Here is a 23,250-nt window from a genome sequence, read left to right on the forward strand (position 1 = left end):
CTAAATAAAAATACAAAATAGGGCTGGGGATGTGGTTAAGTGGTTGAATGCCCCAGAGTTCAAGCCCCGGTTACTCCCCCAAATAAATAAATAAATAAATAAATAAAGGATAAAAAATTTTTAACAGTCTTTTCTTCAAATGCTATATGTGTATCAATGTGATCAACGTGCACCTAAAATGTTGCTCAAAACCTAGGGAAATATAAAACAAAATCATAATGAGCTATCACTTCACACCAATCAGGGTGACCAGGATGAGTAATAAAAATACATTAATAATATGGAGAAACTGGAGCCCACATCCACTGGTGGTGGGAATGTAAAATGGTGTGTCCATTCATGTACTGTAAATTTGTAAATTTGGTGTTTGAATTTCACTTATGCAATACTTGCTTTTGATTTTGTCTTTATCTATTCGGACTACTATAACAAAACACCTTGGATTGAATAATTTATAAACAACAGAAATGTATTGCTCGCAGTTTGGAGACTGGCAATTCCAGAGCAAAGCACTAGTAGAACAGGAATGAGGATCTGTTCTCTGTAGACTGTGGCTGCTATGTAATCGCACATGGTGCAAGCAGCAAACTTCTTTTAAAGTCATCAATCCCCAAAGCCTCACTTCTTAATGCTATCACATTGGGGATTAAATTTCAACACAAACATTCAGACATATGAGATTTCAAGCTGTAAAAGGCTTGAATTAAAACTTTTTCACCCATATCTTCCTAAACTCCCATTAGAAGGATTTATATACTTGGCTTTGAGAACGTCATTTTTCATATTCAATTGCTACATGTGTTTTATATAATCTACTCACCATTTCTCCTCTTCTCAGGAAAGGATATCCAACTTTACATGTGATATTATGATTGGATTCACAACTATCTTTTTGGATCCCCTAGAAAGAGAAATGAAAGAGAAACAGAGCAGAGAAGCAGGTGAAATATCTGAACTTAAACTTCTTATTTTAGAATTTTTCCAGCTGTGTCTTGGTGACATCCTTGCCAAGATTTGCCTCTCAATTTAGCTGGAGAGCCAGCACTCTGGGACCACCTGTTCCATAGTCCACGGAAATCTGAAAACTTTACTTGATGGTGCCTGAAAGACAACACACATCTCCCTACCCTGCCAAGAGCCTCAGTTGGAAAATGAGACCACTGATAGCACCTACCTACAGGTGACTAGTGCTGGACAAAATAATACTGGACTGGCACAGAGCAGCCCACAGTGAAGGCTAACACTTCAAGTTCAGTGCAGTGAGGAAGAGCAAGGGATTTGACCTGGTACCAACAGGATTGAACTCCTGACTCCACCACCGTTTGCTATATCCACATCAAGATCCCTCACCTATCTTGGTCTGGTCATCTAACAAGTGGAGTTGGTAATGCTCTACTCTATCAAACCTTATTCATCATTGAATGTGAGATACAACATTGTTTTACATACCAAAGGGAAGTAAAAAGCCATGCTTCCAGTTAAATAGGCACACAATTAATTGTAAAGTGCAATTTCAAGAAAGGTTAAAATGTGAAAAATGGTTTATCCTTGAATCTCCACAGTAAGTTGGTACTGTAATGCCTACTTATCAAAGAATGATAATCAGATAAGTGAAATCCTTATAACAGAACTCAACATGTAATATAATTCAAGAAAGAGTAGCCATCATGATTATTGCTGACAGAGTTCATACGAGCAGAGGAGGTGCACTTTTGGTCTTATTGCCGAAGCCAGTAAGTCAGCTGAAGGGCATACAATTATTTTTAATATAGCTACCCTTTTCAGAGGAAACTTGGTTATATTTTTCCAATATTGCTTTGCTATATTTTGAATTTATATAACTATATTCATAAATAATATTCTGAATATAAGATATGGTACAGTAATACAGTAATAAATGATGTACATATTATATATAATATATAATACATATACCTAATATATAATACATATAGTATATATAATATTCAGAGCATATACATAAGAAATATGTATATATACTTACACATATATACTCCATATATTACTATACTATTCTAATATTCATAATATTATTTATAAATATGGTTATATGCTAATACATATAGTAATATATGATTTTTAAGCCCATTTTAATCATCATATCTCTAAATGGTATCCTAACATTGTTATCCTAACAAATGGAGAGATATACAAGTAAAAATCTGAATTTATTTCAACTAGACAATAGCATTTTAATATTATCTATAATAAGTACACTGACTTAATATGAATCATACATATTATTAATTCATATAATATAACAGAATTTCAACTCAAGACCATTTGGAGATCAGAATTAAAAACAAAGTTCAAATTTGGAAGCATTAGTTACTCTGTGATATATAGATATGGATACATAGATACAGATATCTATATCTATTTCTACATATATTAGCACAGAGATTCCTCTCTGCAACTCTGTTAAAATCTTTTGGCTTTGATATATTCTTCCTTACTCAGCGTCAGTTTCAGTGGTATAAGGTTTTGTGAAACATACAATTTTGATACTTCAACTATCCTTTTCTCCTACTGAATATAAGAAGATAGATACATTTCTGAAGAAATAAAGAAAAATCTTTCTAAAAAGAACTTGGTACTTTTACCAAATAAGTGCACTTATTTTATACAAAATCCTTTCTATTTTTCTAAAATAAATATGTTAAAAGAAATGATCTCAGTAGTATGAAAGTAGGTTCAAGAAATGATAAGAGAAAAAATGAATAACTACAAGTTTACCTCAATTCCTGAAAAAATTAGATTTGGAGAATATTGCACGATTGTTCTGGTGTTATAGGCACTGTCCCTTTTATTTCTCACTGTCAGGCTAACATTGAACTTGTCATTTTGAGACCTGACAATAAGCAGGGACTTTTCTTTGGTGGATACATCCAGGGCGAGGTCTGAGATACATTTTTCCTTATTTCCACAATCTTTGGCAAAAGGAATCTGAAATAGTCACAAAGAAGTAGTTTTGAAGGTGTAGTTATGCATTATTGAAAATTATGTATCTTTTTATGTAACAGAAATGACATGCATCAAAGAAAGTTAAGCAAGTCATAATGAAGATAGCTTGTACTGCAGAAATTTTAATTAATTTTATAAAATAAAGTTAAGAATTCTAAGATATTAAAGCCATTCAAAACCAATTATGAGATTTTCTATCGAAAATAATCAAATAAAAAAGCTCAGTCAAGAGGGTGGGAAAATGGTCAAACCAACCATGTATCTGGGAATTTTGATCCTCCTTCACTAAGTCCCCTCCCCCCACACACACCCAATGCAGTCAATCACCAAGTACCATCCATTCCACCCCTCTTTCTAAATACTTCCTCTATCCTTTCTCACCCCTCCCCTTCCTCCCCGAGCTAAAGGAATAGCCTCCAGCTGGTCTCCCACACCCACTTGTTTCCCTTCAATCATTTTCCACATTGTGGCTGAAGAAATCCCCAGAAATGGCACATCCAGTCCCATCACTGAACCGAATTAAAACTTTCAACACTATTGCATGGCTCTTATAAAAGTTTAAAAATTATGCTGTGGCACCCAGTCCTGAAGAATCCTACTCCTGCTTTGGCCTTCAACCTCAACTCACATCACCTTCCCCCTTGCTCTTCAATTCTAGCCAAAAAAATGAGTACAATTTACCTTTTTTTTCTTTTTTTAATACTTCGGGACCTTCACATATGATCCCCTCTGCTTCCCTGACTAAGTGGTATGGAAAATCACTCACTCCTCCAGGTCTCCACCTAACCATGTAGGACACTTTCCCTGACTACACAGAAGTTCCTGTAGTGCTCTGAAGTTCTCCACAATTTAGTTACTACCTAATACCTGATTTCCTAGATTAGACTGCATGTCCCACGCCTAGTATGTATAAAACAAATCTATTTGGAAGGTAGGCAGAAAGAGTAGAAAATAGGCGTATGGGGAAAACTAATTCCTCTACTGGTGCCACACAGCACTCTCCTTCCTCTCTGTTTCCAGTTACTCTCAGGTGTGGGGCAGTGGACTCTAAATTTGGAAGCAGAACCTGGGGAGAACAGATCAGTCCCTTCTTGTCTATTTGTCTTTGGGGCAGCAGTGTGGACAAAGCAAACATACATTCTGATCTACTCCATCTTGCAAGATTTACAGGTGGGCCCCAGTGAAGAAGGTCAGAGATGAATCTGCAATCCTGTTACTAGTTGGTTTTCTATGGTTCAAGTCCAAGGTTCACTATAAGGATACCCACCATACTTACACCACGCCCTGCAACTTAGTGCTTATTAGGATAAAGGGGACATTTCTTTTGATTGGTCCTGAATCACTTATTAGTTTCCTTAAACTCCAGAAATATGAAGTTAAAGGGTTAGGAAAGATGTCTAACTACATGTATATAACACACATATATAAAGAGAGTTATATGTTTCAAGTGTTTTGCTAATACAGTCACAAATAGGTATTCCAAATTGAAAAAAATCTTACTTACATATTCATGGATTGAATTTGGTAGAGAATCATCAAGGACAGGGCCGTTTTCTGGATCAGTAAGGTTAAAATCCAAAGTTATTCTCACAGAATCCTGAAAGTCATGCTTGTCCTAAAGTTTGAAACATAAAATATGTCACTGGTATCATACTGACTGGATGTTCTGATCTCATGGCCTCTTCTGCCCGGGGGCTTACTAGAATGTTTTGTACAACTAATTTGACATATGCCTCATCAGACTCTTGCTTTGATGGATGGAGATGGCCTTTCTGTTTTAACAAGGGACACACCTGAAAAGCAGAGGCTTCAGAATATGACCAGTTGACTCACCTATGGCTCCTCACAGGGGTCTGCCGAAGTGATGGGATACATCATACCTTGTGCCTGGTCAGGATATACCACTCTGAGCGCTTGTATAACAGTGTCATTTCTCTTGAGACCGTAAACTAAAAAATCAGTATGTAATACTTCTGAGAAACTCTAACAATTTCAGAAGGGCAAAGTTCCTTTAAATGGATTTATATTTTATTATTATAATATATATGTATAAAAATTTTATAATGCAAATTGTATGAAAACAATATGAATATTATTAATAATGTCAAAATTATCACTAATGAGAGCTTTCATTTATAGTATCCAAAATTATGAGTTTATGTATTATTTTAAATATTCCTTTAAGGTGAATAACTATTAGGGTTTTTTACAGAGGCTAAATTGAGCCCCTAAGACTAAATAATTTTATTAAAGTAACACAGAATGTGGGTGGGGAAGTTGGGAAACAAATTTCACCTGGCTGACTCCAGAACAAATGTTAAAATGTCCTTTAAAATCCAAAAGAATTTTGGAAATTTTGAAGCTAGTTTTTTTTCCTTTTAAGTTACTTTGGTATAAAAGGTTTGGACATGATTTAGACACTGAACTTGGGAACAAACTCAGACTACAATTGCTTTTGGCAGACTGGTGGCAGTTCCATATATATCTTATGCACATCAAATTTTACACAAGTTGTAACTCCTAAATGTTCAGTTCTGGTGGCAACATCAGAGGACTACTCCAAGTTAATTTTTTTCAGATCATAAGATTGATCTTCATGTCGACAGACTAAGTTTATTCCTACGTATATCACAGATCATACTGGCGCAAAAATCACTGAAGAAGAATAAATGTGGCACACCAGGATGCACTCTTTCTGTCACTTTCCTGACCCTAACTGTATTTTTCAAAATATTTAATATAAATATATCAAAAATATAGAAGTCAGTTGCATGTAGGAAAATCAGCCTGTATCCTTTGAAACTTCAAGGTCATGATCAAGTCTCAAAATCTTAATCTCTTGTTACTCAAATCAGCATTTCCTCACTACCTTCATTTGCTTTTGAAAAAATTATCATCTTGTACATTTTAGGAGAATGTTTAAGAAACTCCCACCCTCTGTTGAGAACACTTTTCACATATGCAATTTCCCAACAAAATACATTTTAAATGGTTCAAATTGGCTTACCAGCCATCTCTAGAGATTAATGATTTGGTATCCAAACCTTTCTCATGCACTGAAACAGAAAGAAACTGAAGAGTACAAACTCTAAAAAGATAAAAAATATCCGATCTTTCCTGCTTCCATCTAAAGTTGAAGAGAACAGCATAGTTTGATGAACCCCAGAAAGCATAAAACCCAATAGTCTGCCCTCAGGGCAATTAATCACTGATTACTGATGAGGTCCAGAGAAGTTAAGAGGTGTTTTCAAGTTGAAAAAAAATAAATGAATGAATGAAGTAAAAGAATAAGTGAATGAGGACTCCCGAATTGCACCTTTTACAATTCTGTAATATATGGATGTCTGATACACAGATTAGAGTTTCATGAAATGTATTTGGAAACAAGAGAATCTGATCTGTGCTTTTTTTTTTCTGATGCAGAAACAAAGAAAATGAAATTTACTTTATGTTGCACACTTTGAAATAAAATAGAACTTAATTGACTTGAAATATGATATCTATATTATATTCTAGATTTGGAATAAGGCAGCTATAATATATGATTTACTTGCCAACATGTAGAAGGAGTGCTTAGTGCATTCTACTTTTAGAACTGTGATGTTTCTTTGAATCTTTCTTTCCTGAGTTCCAGAGAAAAAACTTCGTGATATCTGTCTTAGGGAATCTAGGGTGACACGATACTGCATATCTATAAAAATAAAAGAAACAGAAATGTTTAAGAGTGATTTTCACAACCCAGCTCATTAAATAAACATTATAGAAATATCTTTTGAGCAATTAATCAACAAAAAAGTCCTATTTGGCATATTCACATGACTGCAGTACAATGATATTAGCAGTCAAGAAGACCACCCTGAGGAGCACTATAGAACTGCTGATTTCACCATGTATTGAATATTTAATTATGCTTACTTATGTATATACATAAACACATGCACATACATACACACCCACCCATCTAATTCACTGACCAAGATTGTGTTTACTGGATTTTCACTTAAAACATTAATTTAGAAATGTTGGAACACTGCTTAGCAAAAAGATCATGTCATGGAGATAAATATAGACATTAATGACATTTTACCTTATTCATAAAAATATGTCATTTCAGATTATGTTCAAAGCACTAATAAATTCAATAAAATAAGAATATATAAGTGAAATCTTGTACTTCTCTAAGGACTACAATCCTTATTTGATTCTTAATTATTTTATAAATATCAAATAAGAAGAAATAATGTTGCATATGAAAACCTGAATCATATTTATATTTTTGCATTCCTATGCCTCATTTGTCTTCCAGTCAGGGAACTATTTCAGAGTACATATGTACATATATATAGCAAATTAAGAAAAATTGATTTTAAGGATTAATGGTTTTTCTCATTAATTTGTCATTATATTCAGATTGCAGAGTAAATTACTCTTCTGTAACCAATGGCCTTACAACTTTGGCTCCAATATATTTCAACATAATTTTAAAACTTCCTTATAAAGTGTAGCATACAGGAAGAGGGGAATGCTCAAGAGGACATGATTCACCTGAGAAGCCCACATAGAAGTCTGACTCTCAAAAACTAGTATGACCTCAATAGAAAGGAAAAAGTACTTAGGTCATCTGCAATATCAGTCTTCCCCAGGAGGGGGCAGGAGAAGGGAGAAGATTCTTTGAAAATCGAGAGGAAAAAAAATTATTTGAAGTCCATTTCTAAATGCTACCTCTGAGTTGGTATGCATGTACTGAATTCTCCTGGATTTCATAGTGCCCCAAAGTACTTGCTGTAAATATGCTTACCAGCTTCGTAAATTGAGTCTTCTTTGGACTTCAATTTCACATCAAAACATATCGTAGCATTTATGCACACCGTTTCCTTTCCCTCCACCCGGCAGTTTTTCTTTTGAATGTTCACTTTATTGGGTTCAAAATTCATGGTCACTTTAACTACAGCCACATCTCGGGACCTACAAACACATAAACAATGGAGATCACTCACACCATTATGCATTTCATGACCACCAACAAGTTGGGAGTGCAGCGTGTGACCTCATCAGAGGAGAGTCTCCTTTGTGTATCCTGAGGACTCTCTGAACTCTGTTCCTTTAATGAGTCAGTTGATACTGAAGAAATAGTATCTTATGTTCTGTGGAGAGAAAGGCTGTTTTAGAAACATCTTGGGCATTTGGTTTAAAGACTCAGGATCTAGTTTTGCTTGTAAAGGGAAACAGGTGGAGTGAAGTACTCAGGTGAGAGCTCAGAACCAAAACTATATAGGTGGGTGATCTCTTAAGTGTGTTTCCAATTTGGAATGGTCCAGAGGTCCCTAGAAAACTTGAGGGCCCCAGTTGACCTTCATCTGGATTGAGAGATTTGTCTGGTTTTATGGGTTCAGCCCTACCTATGCCTGGTGAGAAGAAGCAGAGTAATGTTTGAGGCACTGTGTTAACCATGACTGTTATTTCATTTAAATCTTAAACTGACTTTAAGAATAAAAACCAGATAGTACTCCATGGCTTTTCTTTTCACAGTCTGAGTTATCTGTGGTCAAACATGGTTTTCATTTTTTTTTTTTTTTTTGATAGTTTTCTTTTAGAACAAGTCACTCATTGGAAATATGAAAACCATACAAGTGCATATGAAAACACAAATAACATAATTCTACTTCAGCAGTAATCACTATAAACATTTAGAATCCTTAATGTTTTATTTCTTAGCAGAAGAATAAAGACATGCATATATATACACACAGGTCTTGCATACACATATACACAAATATATATTTATATATTTATGTATATATATTTACATTTTTAAATTTTCATGTTAGCAAGTTTACCTTTCCATCACCAATGAATGAACATGTCTGGTTTCCTATTTAATAGTATGGATTCTCCAGACATGAGGTGACCTTGACCATTTTTCACTCGATACATCCCTTCTGCCCTGGCTAGATCTTTACAGGAGCTGTGGCTCAGTCTAGTGCATGTGACAAAACTCAAGGTATCTGAACATTTTAGACCACCTCTATTTATCACCTGCCACATGTATTCAGATTCCACTCCTACTTCAGCATTGTAAAACTTGGTCTTTATGTCCCAGCATCCTGTTTACTTCATTCTGCTGTCAGTAGAGCTGGGACTATGACAGGGACTGTATGAATCTCTGTGAATCCAGTAAATGAATTAAGATTTGATTACCCTAAGAGCTTGTACAAAACTCAAAGTCGGGAATGCTTTCTTGTTTATATACATCTTCTAAAAACTTTCTCTTCCCCCAGACCTCCCCCAAAACAGAATATCTATTTTATTGTCAGGTATATAATAGATCTCCAGATTAAGAGTTCCTTTAAAATATAGCTACTTTGTTCTTAAGATTCACTGACTCCTCCAACTCACTCAACTTAATAATTCGTATTTGCACAAGGGAGCATAAAAGGAAGTAGAAATTTGTTATGGCATGAGCTCCAGTCACAGTCTGAGCTCTGGAACTATCTGTGAAATACTATTGGATTAATCAGATGTTCTAAAATACATACCAAAAGAGGGCAGCCCCACCAAGGCCACCAATAGTCACATCAGTCAGACCATCTCCATTTAAATCCATTTCTCCATGGATAGACTGGCCAAAAAATTTCAGTGTCTTGCCATCCCCACCTGATGGAATACGCTGTGAAAGTCCGAACAGAAAGTTTTATGTCAGAAGAATTTGTGCAAATGAGTTTCAAGTAATCTGGGAATTTATAGTGGTTAACAAAAATTGAAGTTAAAAATCTTTTGGGAAACAAGAGGCCTCTTGTGTAGTGACAAGAGGAGATATACAGATGTTCCCAAAGGAACAGTACAGACAGAATTATTTCAGGGTTACTGGCATTGGAGACAGGGGAAAAGATTATGTAGTATCATCTTGTTGAATTCTCAAGGGAAACATCATAAGTAACTGACTCTACTTTCTAGGTCCTTTTTAATCCCACTGTACAGGGATAATTAAAGACATTGAAAATCTTGAGAAACTATTATATAAGTAAGCAGGGGAATAGAATATTGTTTTAGGGGTCAATTTGGGGTTCATTAAACTTTGTAGCTCAGGATAAATAATACATTCCATCAAGTATGTTTTTTAATATTCAGTCTTTTTTACTGAGTGTCAAAAATAATTGTGCTAAAAGTTCAGGTCACAATAGACCAACTCCACTCATGTGTGTCCTCAAAGTAGGTAGAAGTGAATATTGAGCTGATCTGTGCCCATCACCATTAGCATTGGTACAAAGATGATGCTAATTTAATAAAATCTGCTGGCAAGGAGGCAGGACTGACAGACTCTCTCTAAACTTGGGGTCTTCTCATCTTCGTTTTTTACTTAAAAAACAATAAGCCAAATAAGGCAAACCAATTGGAAACATTTCTCATGCTAAAAATCGCATGTCCCATTGGGAAGTATTTCCATAATTTTTCAGCAAACAAATAAGGATATATCTGCCTCATTGGTCCTGAAAGACTTAATTCCATTTGATTATCCTGTATACCAGCAGTGCCTCTGGTTCCCATGGAAAAAGCAAGCATGTCCTCACCTGTTCCTTGGGAAACATTTTGCTGATAATTAAAGAAATCTAACTTTAAAATATTCTGCTTTGTTATTTTTGTTTAAAAATGCATTTTGATTTACCACTATTTTACAAATATACTTCTTATGAAAATCCTGTTCTATTAAATGATAAAAAGTCTTCCTTTTTCTACTTCAAATGCCATTCCATTGAATTAGCAGGATTAATAGTGAAAGAATAAAGTAGTAGAACAAAAGAAAGATATCTCTTCTTGTATTTCTTGGTACCATCATGTCCCAATGGTTAATAATGCCTGTCTCTAGTTAAGTACTTAATACCATGAAGATTTTTAACAGAAACAAATCATTGATCAAATGAATAGAATCATTGTTACTGAAATAACTCTTTGGTTTGTTCACTGTTAATGTCATTATGACTTTATGAAAAATTAAACACTATAATACATGAATAGGTTTTGAGAACTCTATTGACTACAGAACCAAAGAGACCACTCAAATGTAAAAAGAAGTAGGTAATGTTATGATTTCTTTTCATGGCATATAAGCTAGAAAGTGGTGAAATTTTTTTATTCATAGGTGATTGTTCAATGCCTAACCAACTATGATTACAGAAAAACAATTATATTAGAATTACTTAAAATGCTCTTGTTTTTGTACTGCATTAAGCATTTCTGTAAATTAGTAATTTTCTCACATATGAAAAAATTAAATTAATAGATTAGAGCTGTTAACTGACAACAAATTTAAGACAGGAACAACAGAAGTCCCCTGCAGAGTAAGCCTACTTACACCGTGTTTTTCCAAGGAGGATTACTTATGAGAAAATTATAAATCTTCAGAAACAAAATTTATGTGATGAAAATATGCCAATTTAATTCAGAAATAAAAATTCAATGAAATCTTACTATAATAACATGAACACTAAATATAAAAACAACAATCTCACTCTTACCTCCTTTATTGGCTAAATCATATAATTTTTCTCTTATTCAAAGAAGTAATCTCTCTTTAGGATCAAATACATTGCAGATGTTAAATAGCATTGTTATGAAGGTTTTTTTTCCTATCATTTCAAGAGATCAAATCCTAGATATATGGCAAATAACAACAGAAAAGAACCCAGATAAAAGTGTGAAATGTAAAGTAATTCTTCTATAAAGAAAACTCTCAGGAGAGAATTAGATTGAGTTTCCCAATAAAGTCAGAAGAAAGAAATCAAATAGCTCATCAAGCAAGTCAGACAATGGCACTCAGCACTGGAGGGTGAGAATATGTAGGTTTAACTTCTTACTTGAACATACTCCTTCCTTACAGTCTTCCCACTACCATGATAAATGTACACGGCTCCTGCGTGATCATCCTCCAGCGGAGCCCCTATCACTACGTCATTAAATCCGTCAAGATTGAGGTCTTTTACAGCAGCAATCGCTGTTCCAAAACGAGCCCCACATGGCTCATTTTTGTTTTCTTTTGTGCATGAATTGTGCTTCAGAGATGAACAGCAAATCTGTTTAATTGGTTCCAGGCTCATTTGATATTCAAATCTTGTCTGGAAAAAAGATAAACAGGATACTTATGGATTTCTTTCACTACTAGAGCAGAAATGAAGTGCATGCCAAATCAACACTATTAAGAACCATTTGTACATTAACAGTACAGTTTGTAAAAATTTCTTAAAAAGTGGAAGCAAAGTTAGGGATTCCAAAGAAGAGACTGTAGAATAATCAGAAAGAAGAATTTTAAGAGTCGTTTTATAATGCAATCAAGTGAGTTTGTAATAGATAGGATCATTTTAAAGTCAAAGAACTGAATTTTTTATTCCTCAATTTCTCCCAACTTTTGTGCTCTTTTTTTCCTTTCTCAATTCTTCCCTATAAGACAATGAGGAAATACATAAATGCATGCTGTTTAGAAAGTAGACTTTCTCTAAAGCTGCCTAGAGTAAGAAAACAAAAAACAAACAAACAAAAAAAGCAAGGACAAAGTATTAACAAAGGTGGTCAAGAACACATTTTCTTGGGGGGAATAAAAAGAGTAACCGCAGTGTTTTCTGGGAGGCATCTCACGTCACTGATTTGGAACTAACTACTTCCCTTCCACCACCCAACCCACTACAGTTCTAAAGGTACCCACCTCCTGGTCAGAGCTGATAGTTGATGGGTGGGTTTACTTAGCAATTTAGTGAGTTTTATATTTGTTTTCTCTATCCTGTATATTCCGACAACAAACAAACCAACACTTCATATTTCCAAGAAGAAAATATCTAAGGGCTAGGATTAGTTATAGAATTTTAAATGTTTTAAATGTTTTTTCAAAACATTCCAAATTGAATGAAAAAATGAGAACAGCATTATTCAAAATTGAAGAAAAGGAAAAGGTTTTCCTGGATTTTTACCAAATTCAGATACCATTACCTGATTCAGAGTGTACACGTACACTTTTCCTTGTTCCTCTTTCTCTGTTCCCATGTACATGGGAGCCCCAACCAGAAGGATGTCAGTGTTAGAATCTTTATCAACGTCAACTGTAGTTAAGACACTACCAAAATAGGAACCGATCTAGGGCAGAAGACAAAACAAGACAGCCCAGTTAACATTGGACATTCTCAAGGAAGTTAAAATCTGCATTTCTCTTACTTCTTTTAATCTAGAACAGGATTTAAGATTTGGTTGACAAAGGAAATAAACTATAGAAACGGTGCAGGTTGAGCATTCATTATAGTACAGAATATCAGTCTATCTCATCTTTGAGGACAAAGGGATGTCAGATTTCATAGCTTGAGAGTAACAGAAAAGGTTTTCTTTAGATTTTGTCCTATTACTATCTTTCTTCACAAATCAGATCAGCAATACTACAATAATTTTTTTTTTAAGAAAAAAAAAAGGTAGGGGGATAGAGAGAAGGCATTCTAGAATGGTTTCATATATGTTTAAGTTTAGTAATAGAAAATTACAAAATAAGTGCATTAAAAGGAACTGACTGGTTTTGGATTCCTATAGGGATTATCTACCTAACAATGGCTAAGTCTTGTCCCAGCAGTTATGAAAGATGGAAAATATGAAAGGATCACAGAGGGCCATCCCCTTGTGGCAATATATTTACTCTTTTAAAGATAACCATCTGTTTAAGGGAAAAGCAGGGAGCTTATATTTCGCTACCTAAATGCATAAATCACCTTTTTAAATATGTTTAATATTTGAAACTCTTAGTTCCTCTCTATTGACACTTCCCATCTTAGATTCTGTGCTTTCATTTTTGCTCTTGTGATTCTGCCCCTATATCATTGATCATCCTTTCTTTTCTTCTTTCCTGGTCCCTTTTGCTTCTCCCATCCCTTAAACTTTGGCCTCCCTGGGAGCCCAGGTCTGAGGCTTCCTTTCCCTTCTCTTACCCTAGACCACAAAGCTTCCCAAACACTTACACAGCACGTTGTATATTTCCCTTTGTTTTCCTTCTTGATGCTCCATTTCTGCATTTCTAGACATTGCTAGACATCTAGATATTGTGAGATGTACTTTTGAACGTACTTTTTATGACTTTTGAAAGTACTTCTCTCACTGACTTTTGAAGGGCTTAGGTTTTTCAATGTTACATTAATCACAAACATTTTTTTAAAAAGTAGTGAGCTCTGGCAGCACTGGGCCTTTATTTCCATAATACAATGGCTCTTGGAGCTCACAAGCTGCCCAGGGCTCCCCAACTCTAATGCCTGGCAGCTTTATTCATTTACTTCACCTCACTGTCATCCGCACACATCTGAATTTGTGCTTATTACTACAAGAAGAGACATCAAAATCTTAATACCTTTTTTAAACTTTGTTAATAAGTACTCCAGCTGCTTGAGTTGTTGACATTCTAATGGAGCCACCTTTCTCTTAGATTTGCAGGCTGAAAACTAAAATCACTCATGATTTAAATTCATGATACTTTCCTCTACTTACGTAAGCAATTTTTCACAAAATTTTATATTTCCTTACACCTGTAGACAATTAACAGAATGATAATGGACTGAATATGTCATCTAAAATGCTTCATTTTACTTTTTCAATCCTCTTTATGCCTATTAGACCTCTTCCTCTTCTATGTTTCATTGTTGATATCTCATTTTAAGTTCTTACATCATCCTTAAGCCACAACAACAATCTTCTTCTTTTTTTTTGCTGATGCATTTTGAGAGCATGAAAGTGGCGGAGTTGAGAAAACCCTTTTTCCTGGCATATGAGAATCTGACCTCTGGTGTACTTACTCTAAGATTCTCCTGGGAACCAGCTAAGGATAGGATTCCAATTATATTGCTAAGCATCACCCATGGTGTGAAAACAAGCTATGGCTGGGATGTTGCATTGAGGTCATGTGAAATCACAAGTGAATTCTACCTGTACAGGTAACATATTTGGGGCATCTCAGATGGTGGTGAGTCTTGGTGCTAGCTTGCCCTTTGCAGAGATCCTGTAAGCCAAGTCTGTGCTGCTGTCCTAAAGGATACTAGTTCCTATGGAGCGTGGGCTTTAGAGCCAGGGCAGCTCCTAGACCTGCCTGTGTGAGCTTGTTGCACCTGGGCTGTACAATGTGCTGGTCTAGTCTAGAGAGACAAAATACTTACTGAGGCCTAAGAAGAACCCCTTTGAGGATTGCAGAATAAAGTTAATAATTTGTCATTGTAATTTATTCCACTTGGAAACACTTGGAAAATACAGAAAACTATAAAAATAAACAAATGTTACCCAAGTTATTACAATCCCAAAATAGCAACAACAAAAATAGCATAGATAAATGCTATTCTTTCAGTCTAAAATATGCTATAAGTATTTATGTTTGCCTATTGCATGTATCATTTCTTAAGTTACTTTTAAGGTAATCAATATGATCTAATAATAATTTTCCAATATTGTGTTACAAACAATTTCCCATTACTTTTGGGGTATAAGTCAAACTTTTTAGTTTGCCATTCAGTGTTTCACAGAATAGGGGTCCACATTATCTTTTCAACATTCTCTTTTACTTTCCTTTCTACTTATCTATATTTTATCTTTCCTTCTAGACTCAGCCCAAATCCCATCTCTTATTAAGGCCGTCTGCACCAATCTTAACTTAGAACACTCTTTCTACTTTTTGAATATACTGCCGATGTCCCTGGCACTTTTATGATTCTTAATGTTTTAGATCTCTTTTCTTGTACATATTTTGCACATCTGCATCTTTCCCTGTTATTTCTACATCTTACCTTCACTTCTACCCATCTGCAGTGTTTATGGGCACAAGGTACAACTTACATCTCTCCAAAGAACCTAACAGGTAACCCTGCTTATGGTGGATATTGACTATGCAGGTATTACTTTTATAAAATTTAGGGAAATAGAAACCTACATGAAGTATGAAGAAACTAATTGGAAACATTTTTCAAGCTTACCTGCTCTCCACTGAGTGTCTGGAGAATCTTGAAATCTCCGTCTTCCATCCTGTAGATGATGACCTGGCCTGTGTGGTTGTACCGTGGCTGTCCAGCAACATAGAGGACATCTCCAGGAGTAGTTGCAGAGTTTACTGTGTAACCTAACCAAAGAGAGATTCCAGACATACATTTGGCCCCTTAATGTCTGAATGTAATATATTATGGATGACTTTAGATTGTTGGGAGAATCACTTATCTATTTTTATATGGATTTCTGCTTTTCTGAAAATAATGATTTTTAAGTGCACATAAAATTTGGTTTGGTTAGAAGCTTTATCATTATCTACCACAACTACTTTGTTCTGGAAAGGCATTTTCTCCTCAATATCAGTTTTTCATTCTTTAAAAGCACAAATGATATAACAGTGATGATAGAAAAAGATAAAAGTATATACAAAGCCCCTTACTATCCCTAGTTCACCATTTTGGAATACATCTATTATATTCAGTTTGGACACAAGTGTCTGTGCTATAGACATTAATGATATCATACTGTTAGGATTATAGGAAATGTAAATCTTTCTCTCTTGGTAGCCTGATTTTAAATGTAAATTTAATTAGTGAATATTATTTCTGTGAGTTCAAGTATAAAGGTATTTATTATGTTTACTATTTGACCATCCCCTGATGGAATGTTGGAATTTAGGTGCTTTTTAATTGTTTGGCATTATACCTTTAAGCATTTATTTACTTTTTTCTTTTCTTTTCTTTTTTTTTTTTGGACTTTTTTTGACAGTAAATTTCAATAGATTGGTGGATCAAGTTTTAAATAGTTCTTATACTATCTGGCAAATTGTTTCTAAAACATTTATATTAACTATTTACACCTAGTTTTATCACTTTCCCAAGTATTCTGACATTATTATTATTTGAATATTTAATAGGTGTTAAACATTTTCTAACAACAGTACCTTGGTAATTTTAATTTGTGTTTGATTATTATTAGTGAGCTAGAACAGTTTTTCAAGTGTCCTTTGTGAGTCAGGTATTAAATCATTTGTCCTTTGTGAGGCAGGTATTAAATCTAAGGTTTTGTGCATGCTAGCCAAGAATCTGACCACTGAGCTACGGCCTCAACCCCTTTTTTAAAAAAAAAAAATTTTTTGAGACAAGGTCTCACTAAGTTACCAAGTCTGGCCTCCAACTTGCCATCCATCCTTCAGGCTCAGCCTCCCCAGTAGCTGGGATTTCAGGCTTACACAACTGCACGCAGTCACTCCTTTTTAGTTGAGTTTTTGTGCTCTCCAAAATTTCAAGTTGCCTTTTTTTCCTACTTTTACTTTCATTTGCATGTACTTTATGTCCAATTATTCCTGAACCACAAGTTTTTGATTTTTGTGTTTTTCTTCTGTGTACTTTCCACTCCTGGTTTAAGAACAATTTGTTTAATTGCAGTCAGGATCATCTCAATGTGACAAAGGGAGATTATAAATAGGTTAAATCCCACCATGAGCTCTGTAAACAGTCAGTGATCTTGGGTGTTTTGTTCACCAGGATGTGCTTGATGACCAGGGAATCTACATATAAGCCCTTGAGTTCAGCATTACTATCTTCAATTTTTAAGCATGTACAGAAAAATTTCTGCACTCTTTCTGGGCATCCACCTTCCCTTGGGCACATGTACCAACTGTACCACGATAATGATGGAACATCATTATCAGCACACTGGGATTGTAAAGTCACTTTTCAGATAATTGGTGGCCTTTTAGATATGCATATGTGTGATGGCCTGGGAAGTTTTGTGGATATTCTCAAAGTGAATAAGATGATTCTAACATTATGAATTGTATGATTTTGTGAAGTTTTCTGGGTCAAATGTATAGCAAGCTATTTTGAGAGATCATGTCAGTTCATTTATGGGAAAGAACATGAATTGTGTCTTTAAGTCAGATTATTATGATTATTATTTATTATTTATTCTTTGTGTCTCTAGAGAACAGAGCTAAATCAATGGGTTAAAATGACCACATGTAGATGATAACTCTTCAGAAGGAAGAAATGTTCTAGTAACCGGAACTGTTCATCAGTGGTGAAAAAGGCAGATTGTTCTTCAAAATGCCACAGAACAGCATTTCCAATGAAGAAAAAGACCATATTTCTAATTTACTTAACAAGTATTTCACCATAAGTTATTAATTCCACTTTCTTCCAAATTTTTAAAAGAGGAACAGAGGTTTTTGTACCACTTATTCTTACAAGTGCTGAGGGAACACAATTCCTTAGACAAATTGTCCTTTATGAATAGTTTTCTCACATTCTCATTTGTTCACTTTTCTTTGAGTTCTTTTTCATTGTTACATATAACAGAATGCAAAATACTCTTTTTCAAACACACAATGTATTATTTTTTATATTACTAATTGCAATATTCTTAAAAATAAGAATTTCATGGTCATGTTTATTCATACATAAAATGGAAAAGAAGAAGTGCAAAACAAAGACTGCATTATTTCCTGCTGTTGTACTAAGAAATATAAAGAAGGGAGTGGGATAAATGCGAGGGTTTTAATATATGTTTGTTATTACTATTTTGTGTGATTTTCGGAGCTATGAACACGAATGGATAAATGACCCTTTAAAAAACAAGTTGAAAATGATGTTTAGGACTTGGAGTTTCATAGTTACTTAATTAACTTTCCATAATTTGCATTGGATAACTGAGAATATTGGCTTCTAAATCACAGGGACAGTAACTACCAATTACAATAGCTTCTCACTGGGGTTCAGGGTTTAAAGACAATAAAAAGGAAAAGAAAGAGTCAAATGTAGCCAACTTTTAACAAGGCAAGTAATTATAAACATTCAAGCTTCATATTACTTCTTGCAAAGGAAAAGCACAAAATGGAAGGGAAAAGAAAAAGGATGGCCAAGCCCAATGCATGGATTTATGAACAGTAAGTGAGGTCAGCTCCCATAATTCACTCTTTGGGAGAAGCGTGAGAAGCTGCGTGAGAAGCTGGTGAGGTAATGGGAAACAGGCGTGATCTGTCTCCATTCCACTCCTTTGCCTCACGTCTTTCCCCTTCCTTTGGAGTCTTTCTGGCATGATTAGAAATCAGCAAACTGTGGGTGGAAGAGGCAGGGAATACAATCTCATCTGTATTCTCACCACCAAACTAAGCACATATTGAGGCAGTTTGCTGGGTTACAGAAAGAAGGGCATGTTGAGACGCTGCATTGTTATGTAACAGCCCATACCAATAAAACACTTATTGAGTACTCGCATGTCAGTCACAGTACTAAGCACCTTATAGTCATTATTTAATTCAATCTTTTTAATAGCCTAAATTATACATCAGTGTAATTATCGCCACTTTAGAAATAAACTGAGGTGTTGCTAAGGCCACAGGAATGGGCAGAAAATAAATACACATCTCTGTAACTGAGAGCCATCAGTCCCTGCTGATCACCATCTTTAATTGATAGCTCCAGAACTGCACCGAGTCGTTAGTATTGTGGCATTAGCAGCTTTATCATTTTTTTTGCTGAGGGCATCATGTTCCAATAAGTGGATTTACTATTTATTTCATTATCCCCCAATTTTTTGGACATTTGGGATAATGCTATTTCTCCAATACCATACATATCAATACAATGAAAACGGAATTCACATGGCGTTCTTAAATATTGGATTTGTTTCTTGAGTTAGATCTTCAGGAGTAAAATTTCTGACTCAATATGTTGTAAACTTTTTATGGGTCTGTAAACGCATTGTCAAATCCCTTTCACAAGGAGTTATACTAATTTATATGCAATCCATTATATCTGAGGGTAATTGGTTATAATTATTCTATCTAGGATAGGAAACAGTCTCTGATTTAACTGTCTTGATTCCAAGGCATTTCATGTACAACAGTCTTATAGAGTCTTCCCTGTATTTTAGATCACAACCTTGCAAATATTTCAAAGACATACAACATATGATTTGCTTTCTCACCTCTAATTTCTTCAAGTTTTGGAGGGAGAGGAACTTTTGCTGGAGTGGTTTACAGGTCTGTATTCTCTAAATAATCTTTTACTGGAACATTCCAGTTTGCCATTTTGCCTTTGAAATATGTGATGATAAAAACAATGGGATATTCTAGCTGTTGTCTGACCAGGGTAGAATGTAATGAGATAAGAAGACTAGACTTTCATTAGCTTGGTTCAAAGAATCTTCAGGGGTTTTAGCAGCCATACTGTCCCTGCTGACCACCATTATATTTTTAGTCATCTATATTACAAGGTTTTTATTCTTCTTAAATCCTCCTGCCTCTACAGCTTTAATAGGTGTTCTTGAATAAGGAGGCATATGGAAATACCAGCAAAACCTGCCACTCTCCTCATAAAGTAGAAAGAAACTGGCTGATGTTGAGAACAAGATTTGCTCCAGGACAGAAAGATCCCACAGAGGGATGCCAACCTTCTAAAATGTGAACACTTCAAGGCTAAGGTATTTGTTTACTTTACTACAGCGTCCCCAGTACCAGAACATGTGCCTGGGGGCAAGAGAGGAGCTAGAAAAACAGCTGTTGAATGAGAGTTGGGAAACCACTCCATTTTAGGTCCTCCCACCCTTTGCTGAGATCTTCAGGGATGAGGGTGCTTCCTAGCACTCCTGGGCATCTCCGAGCCTGGTAGAGAGCCTGAATAAGATGGTTCCAGACACACTCTTCCTTGTGACTGGAAAGTCTTTGGAAAACAAGGGGAGGTTACATCATTGGGTTTAAGTTCATTATTTGCCTGATTACTTATAGAGCTATGAGAGAAGAAGCTATATGTGAATCCACTTAAGATTCTCTTTCTGTTTTTCTGTCTCTTTATGTGCATGTGCCTCTGTGTGCGTGTGTGTTTGCATGTGTGTGTGTGTGTGTTTGCGTGTGAACTGCGGGATTAAACACAGGGCCTTGCACATACTAGAAAAGCACTCTACCATCCCTTTTTAAGTTTTTAGTTTTTGAGATTGGATCTTGCTAAATTGTATCACGCTGAACTTGAGCTTGGGGTTCTCTTGTTCACCTTCCCTAGTTGTTGAGGTTATGGTCAAGCACCATCATGCCAGGCTAAATTTCTCTTTCTAAAAATTAGAACCATATAAGAAGCTAATGGTAAGAGAATATGGGAGTCTATTCTTCAGGATGTAGGTGACCTTAAGGTCTCCTTTTCCTCCTACTCATTTTCTGTTCATAGTTCTTGAATTTGAAGAAAATACCAGGCATAAAGAGACCCCTTAAAGTGCACATAGTCTGAATCATTCCCTGAACTAGAAGGTCCTACTGAGAAACAAGGACCTCCAGGTTCTGATACTTCAACTCAATAAGGCTGCTCAGAGGTCTGAAACCCTTTATGGACTCTTTAAAATACCTAATTCTTTCAGGTGTTCTCATGACATGGTTTGCACCTATAGAACTGTAAGCAAATAATGCTAAAGATAAAAAAATTAAAAGTAACCTATAATTTGCATCCAAACCTTACCTAAATAAGAAGCAAGTGGTTCATTCTTCTTGGTAGATTCAACTTTAAAGGTTGTGTTTTGAGGAATTATGATTTGATTAGCCTTCTGCATTACTACTGTTCCATTCCAATCATAGGCTCCTACTGCTCCAAGCATGATCCAATCCTTATACACAAATAGAGAGAGCAATAATGTTTAACATTTAACTACCAATGATATATTTTCTAATCTTGACTTTTTGCTTTATTTTGGGTATCCAAAATCCTAAGGAATTCTAGCAAGACTCTTGATTACCTTAACACTGAGAAAAAGATACATTCCATATCTTTAGCAAATAAATTAAGTATTTTGTTTAGCCAGATATATAAATACATAAGACAGAGCTCAGACTAGCTGATTCACAATTATTAGTAACATACAATGAATTGTGTGATATAATGTTTTCCTAATAAGAAGACTATGAAATGTCATTTTCCTATTTGGATTAGAAAACATCCTCATGGTCTTCATAACAGCTCATGCCAGAAAACACAAATTGAATTTTTAATATTGATGGCTCTGTGTTGATTTGAGGGAAGGAAGTCTTGCAAAAAGGTGTTTCCTTTACTGCTAAGTGATCAACATACCTGTGAATAATGAGCACTGAAGCCTGTCTGAGACATTTCCATTTCAAATGAAGCTGCTGACTGGTCTGCTGTAGCTATAACATAGGAAAACATCACCATAAGTAACTAACAATGCCTTTTAGTGCACTGCTAGCTTGCAGGACACAGAGACCCAGTAGAACCTGGGGTCTTATCAACGACAACTTATAACATCTCAGGTACTTTCTGTAGTACATTTCTCAACCCAAAATGCCTAGTTGAGAGAAGACTGGTTAGTGAAAAGACTCGTGGCTGGATTCTTGCTCAATAGCTTCCCCATCCTTGCTGGAAGTCAGGAGAAACCTGCATTCTTACATCGTAGCACACTGTATCTTCTATGGGGCTTCGGCTCCACGAAGTTCAAGTTGCATTACAGTAGCAGGAAGCCTGTTTCATTCTTTTTTTTTTTAATTAATTTATTTATTTTTTGATTTTTACACACTGCATTTTGATTCATTGTACACAAATGGGGTATATCATTTCATTTCTATGGTTTGTACACAATGTAGATTCATACCATTCATGTAATCGTACATGTACCTAGGGTAATGATGCCTGTCTCCATTTTTCATACCTCCCCTCATTTTCTTCTACATAATCTGAAGTTCCTCCATTATTCTCTCATTCCCCACCTTCCCACCCCCATTATATATCATTCTCCACTTATCAGGGAAAACATTCGGCCTTTGGTTTTTTGGGATTGGCTTATTTCACTTAGCATGATATTCTCCAATTCCATCCGTTTATTTGCAAATGCCATAATACTATTATTCTTCACAGCTGAATAATATTCCATTGTGTATATATACCACAGTTTCTTTATCCATTCATCTGTTGAAGGGCATCTAGGTTGGTTCCACAATCTAGCTATTGTGAACTGAGCTGCTATAAACATTGATGTGGCTATGTTGCTGTAGTATGCTGATTTCAAGCCCTTTGAGTATAAACCAAGGAGTGGGATAACTGGCTCAAAAAGTGGGTCCATTCCAAGTTTTCTGAGGAAACTCCATGGTGCTATCCAGAGTGGCTGTACCAATTTGCAACTCCACCAGCAATGTAAAAGTGTGCCTTTTCCCCCACATCCACACCAACATCTATTATTATTTGTGTTCTTGATAATAGCCATTTTAATTGGAGTAAGATGAAATCTTAGAGTTGTTTTAATTTGCATTTC

The 23,250-nt window shown here is 35.3% G+C and overlaps 1 protein-coding gene across 1 annotated transcript in view; it reads right to left on the bottom strand.

Moving 5' to 3' along the window:
- The window catches only part of ITGA1 (integrin subunit alpha 1), a 153,002-nt gene that overhangs the window by 24,839 nt on the left and 104,913 nt on the right, over positions 1 to 23,250 (bottom strand). The window contains exons 10-20 of the mRNA XM_079143480.1: positions 22,059 to 22,132; positions 21,453 to 21,597; positions 15,957 to 16,099; positions 12,961 to 13,104; positions 11,838 to 12,095; positions 9,522 to 9,652; positions 7,784 to 7,950; positions 6,540 to 6,676; positions 4,490 to 4,600; positions 2,758 to 2,967; positions 821 to 901 (exon numbers count right to left, since the gene is read on the bottom strand). Of these exons, the coding sequence (XP_078999606.1) occupies positions 821 to 901; positions 2,758 to 2,967; positions 4,490 to 4,600; positions 6,540 to 6,676; positions 7,784 to 7,950; positions 9,522 to 9,652; positions 11,838 to 12,095; positions 12,961 to 13,104; positions 15,957 to 16,099; positions 21,453 to 21,597; positions 22,059 to 22,132 (1,601 nt within the window). The remainder of the gene's footprint in view (positions 1 to 820; positions 902 to 2,757; positions 2,968 to 4,489; positions 4,601 to 6,539; positions 6,677 to 7,783; positions 7,951 to 9,521; positions 9,653 to 11,837; positions 12,096 to 12,960; positions 13,105 to 15,956; positions 16,100 to 21,452; positions 21,598 to 22,058; positions 22,133 to 23,250) is intronic.

This window comes from Sciurus vulgaris (assembly GCF_902686455.1).
Source record: "Sciurus vulgaris genome assembly, chromosome: 6".
Classification (NCBI taxonomy): domain Eukaryota; kingdom Metazoa; phylum Chordata; class Mammalia; order Rodentia; family Sciuridae; genus Sciurus; species Sciurus vulgaris.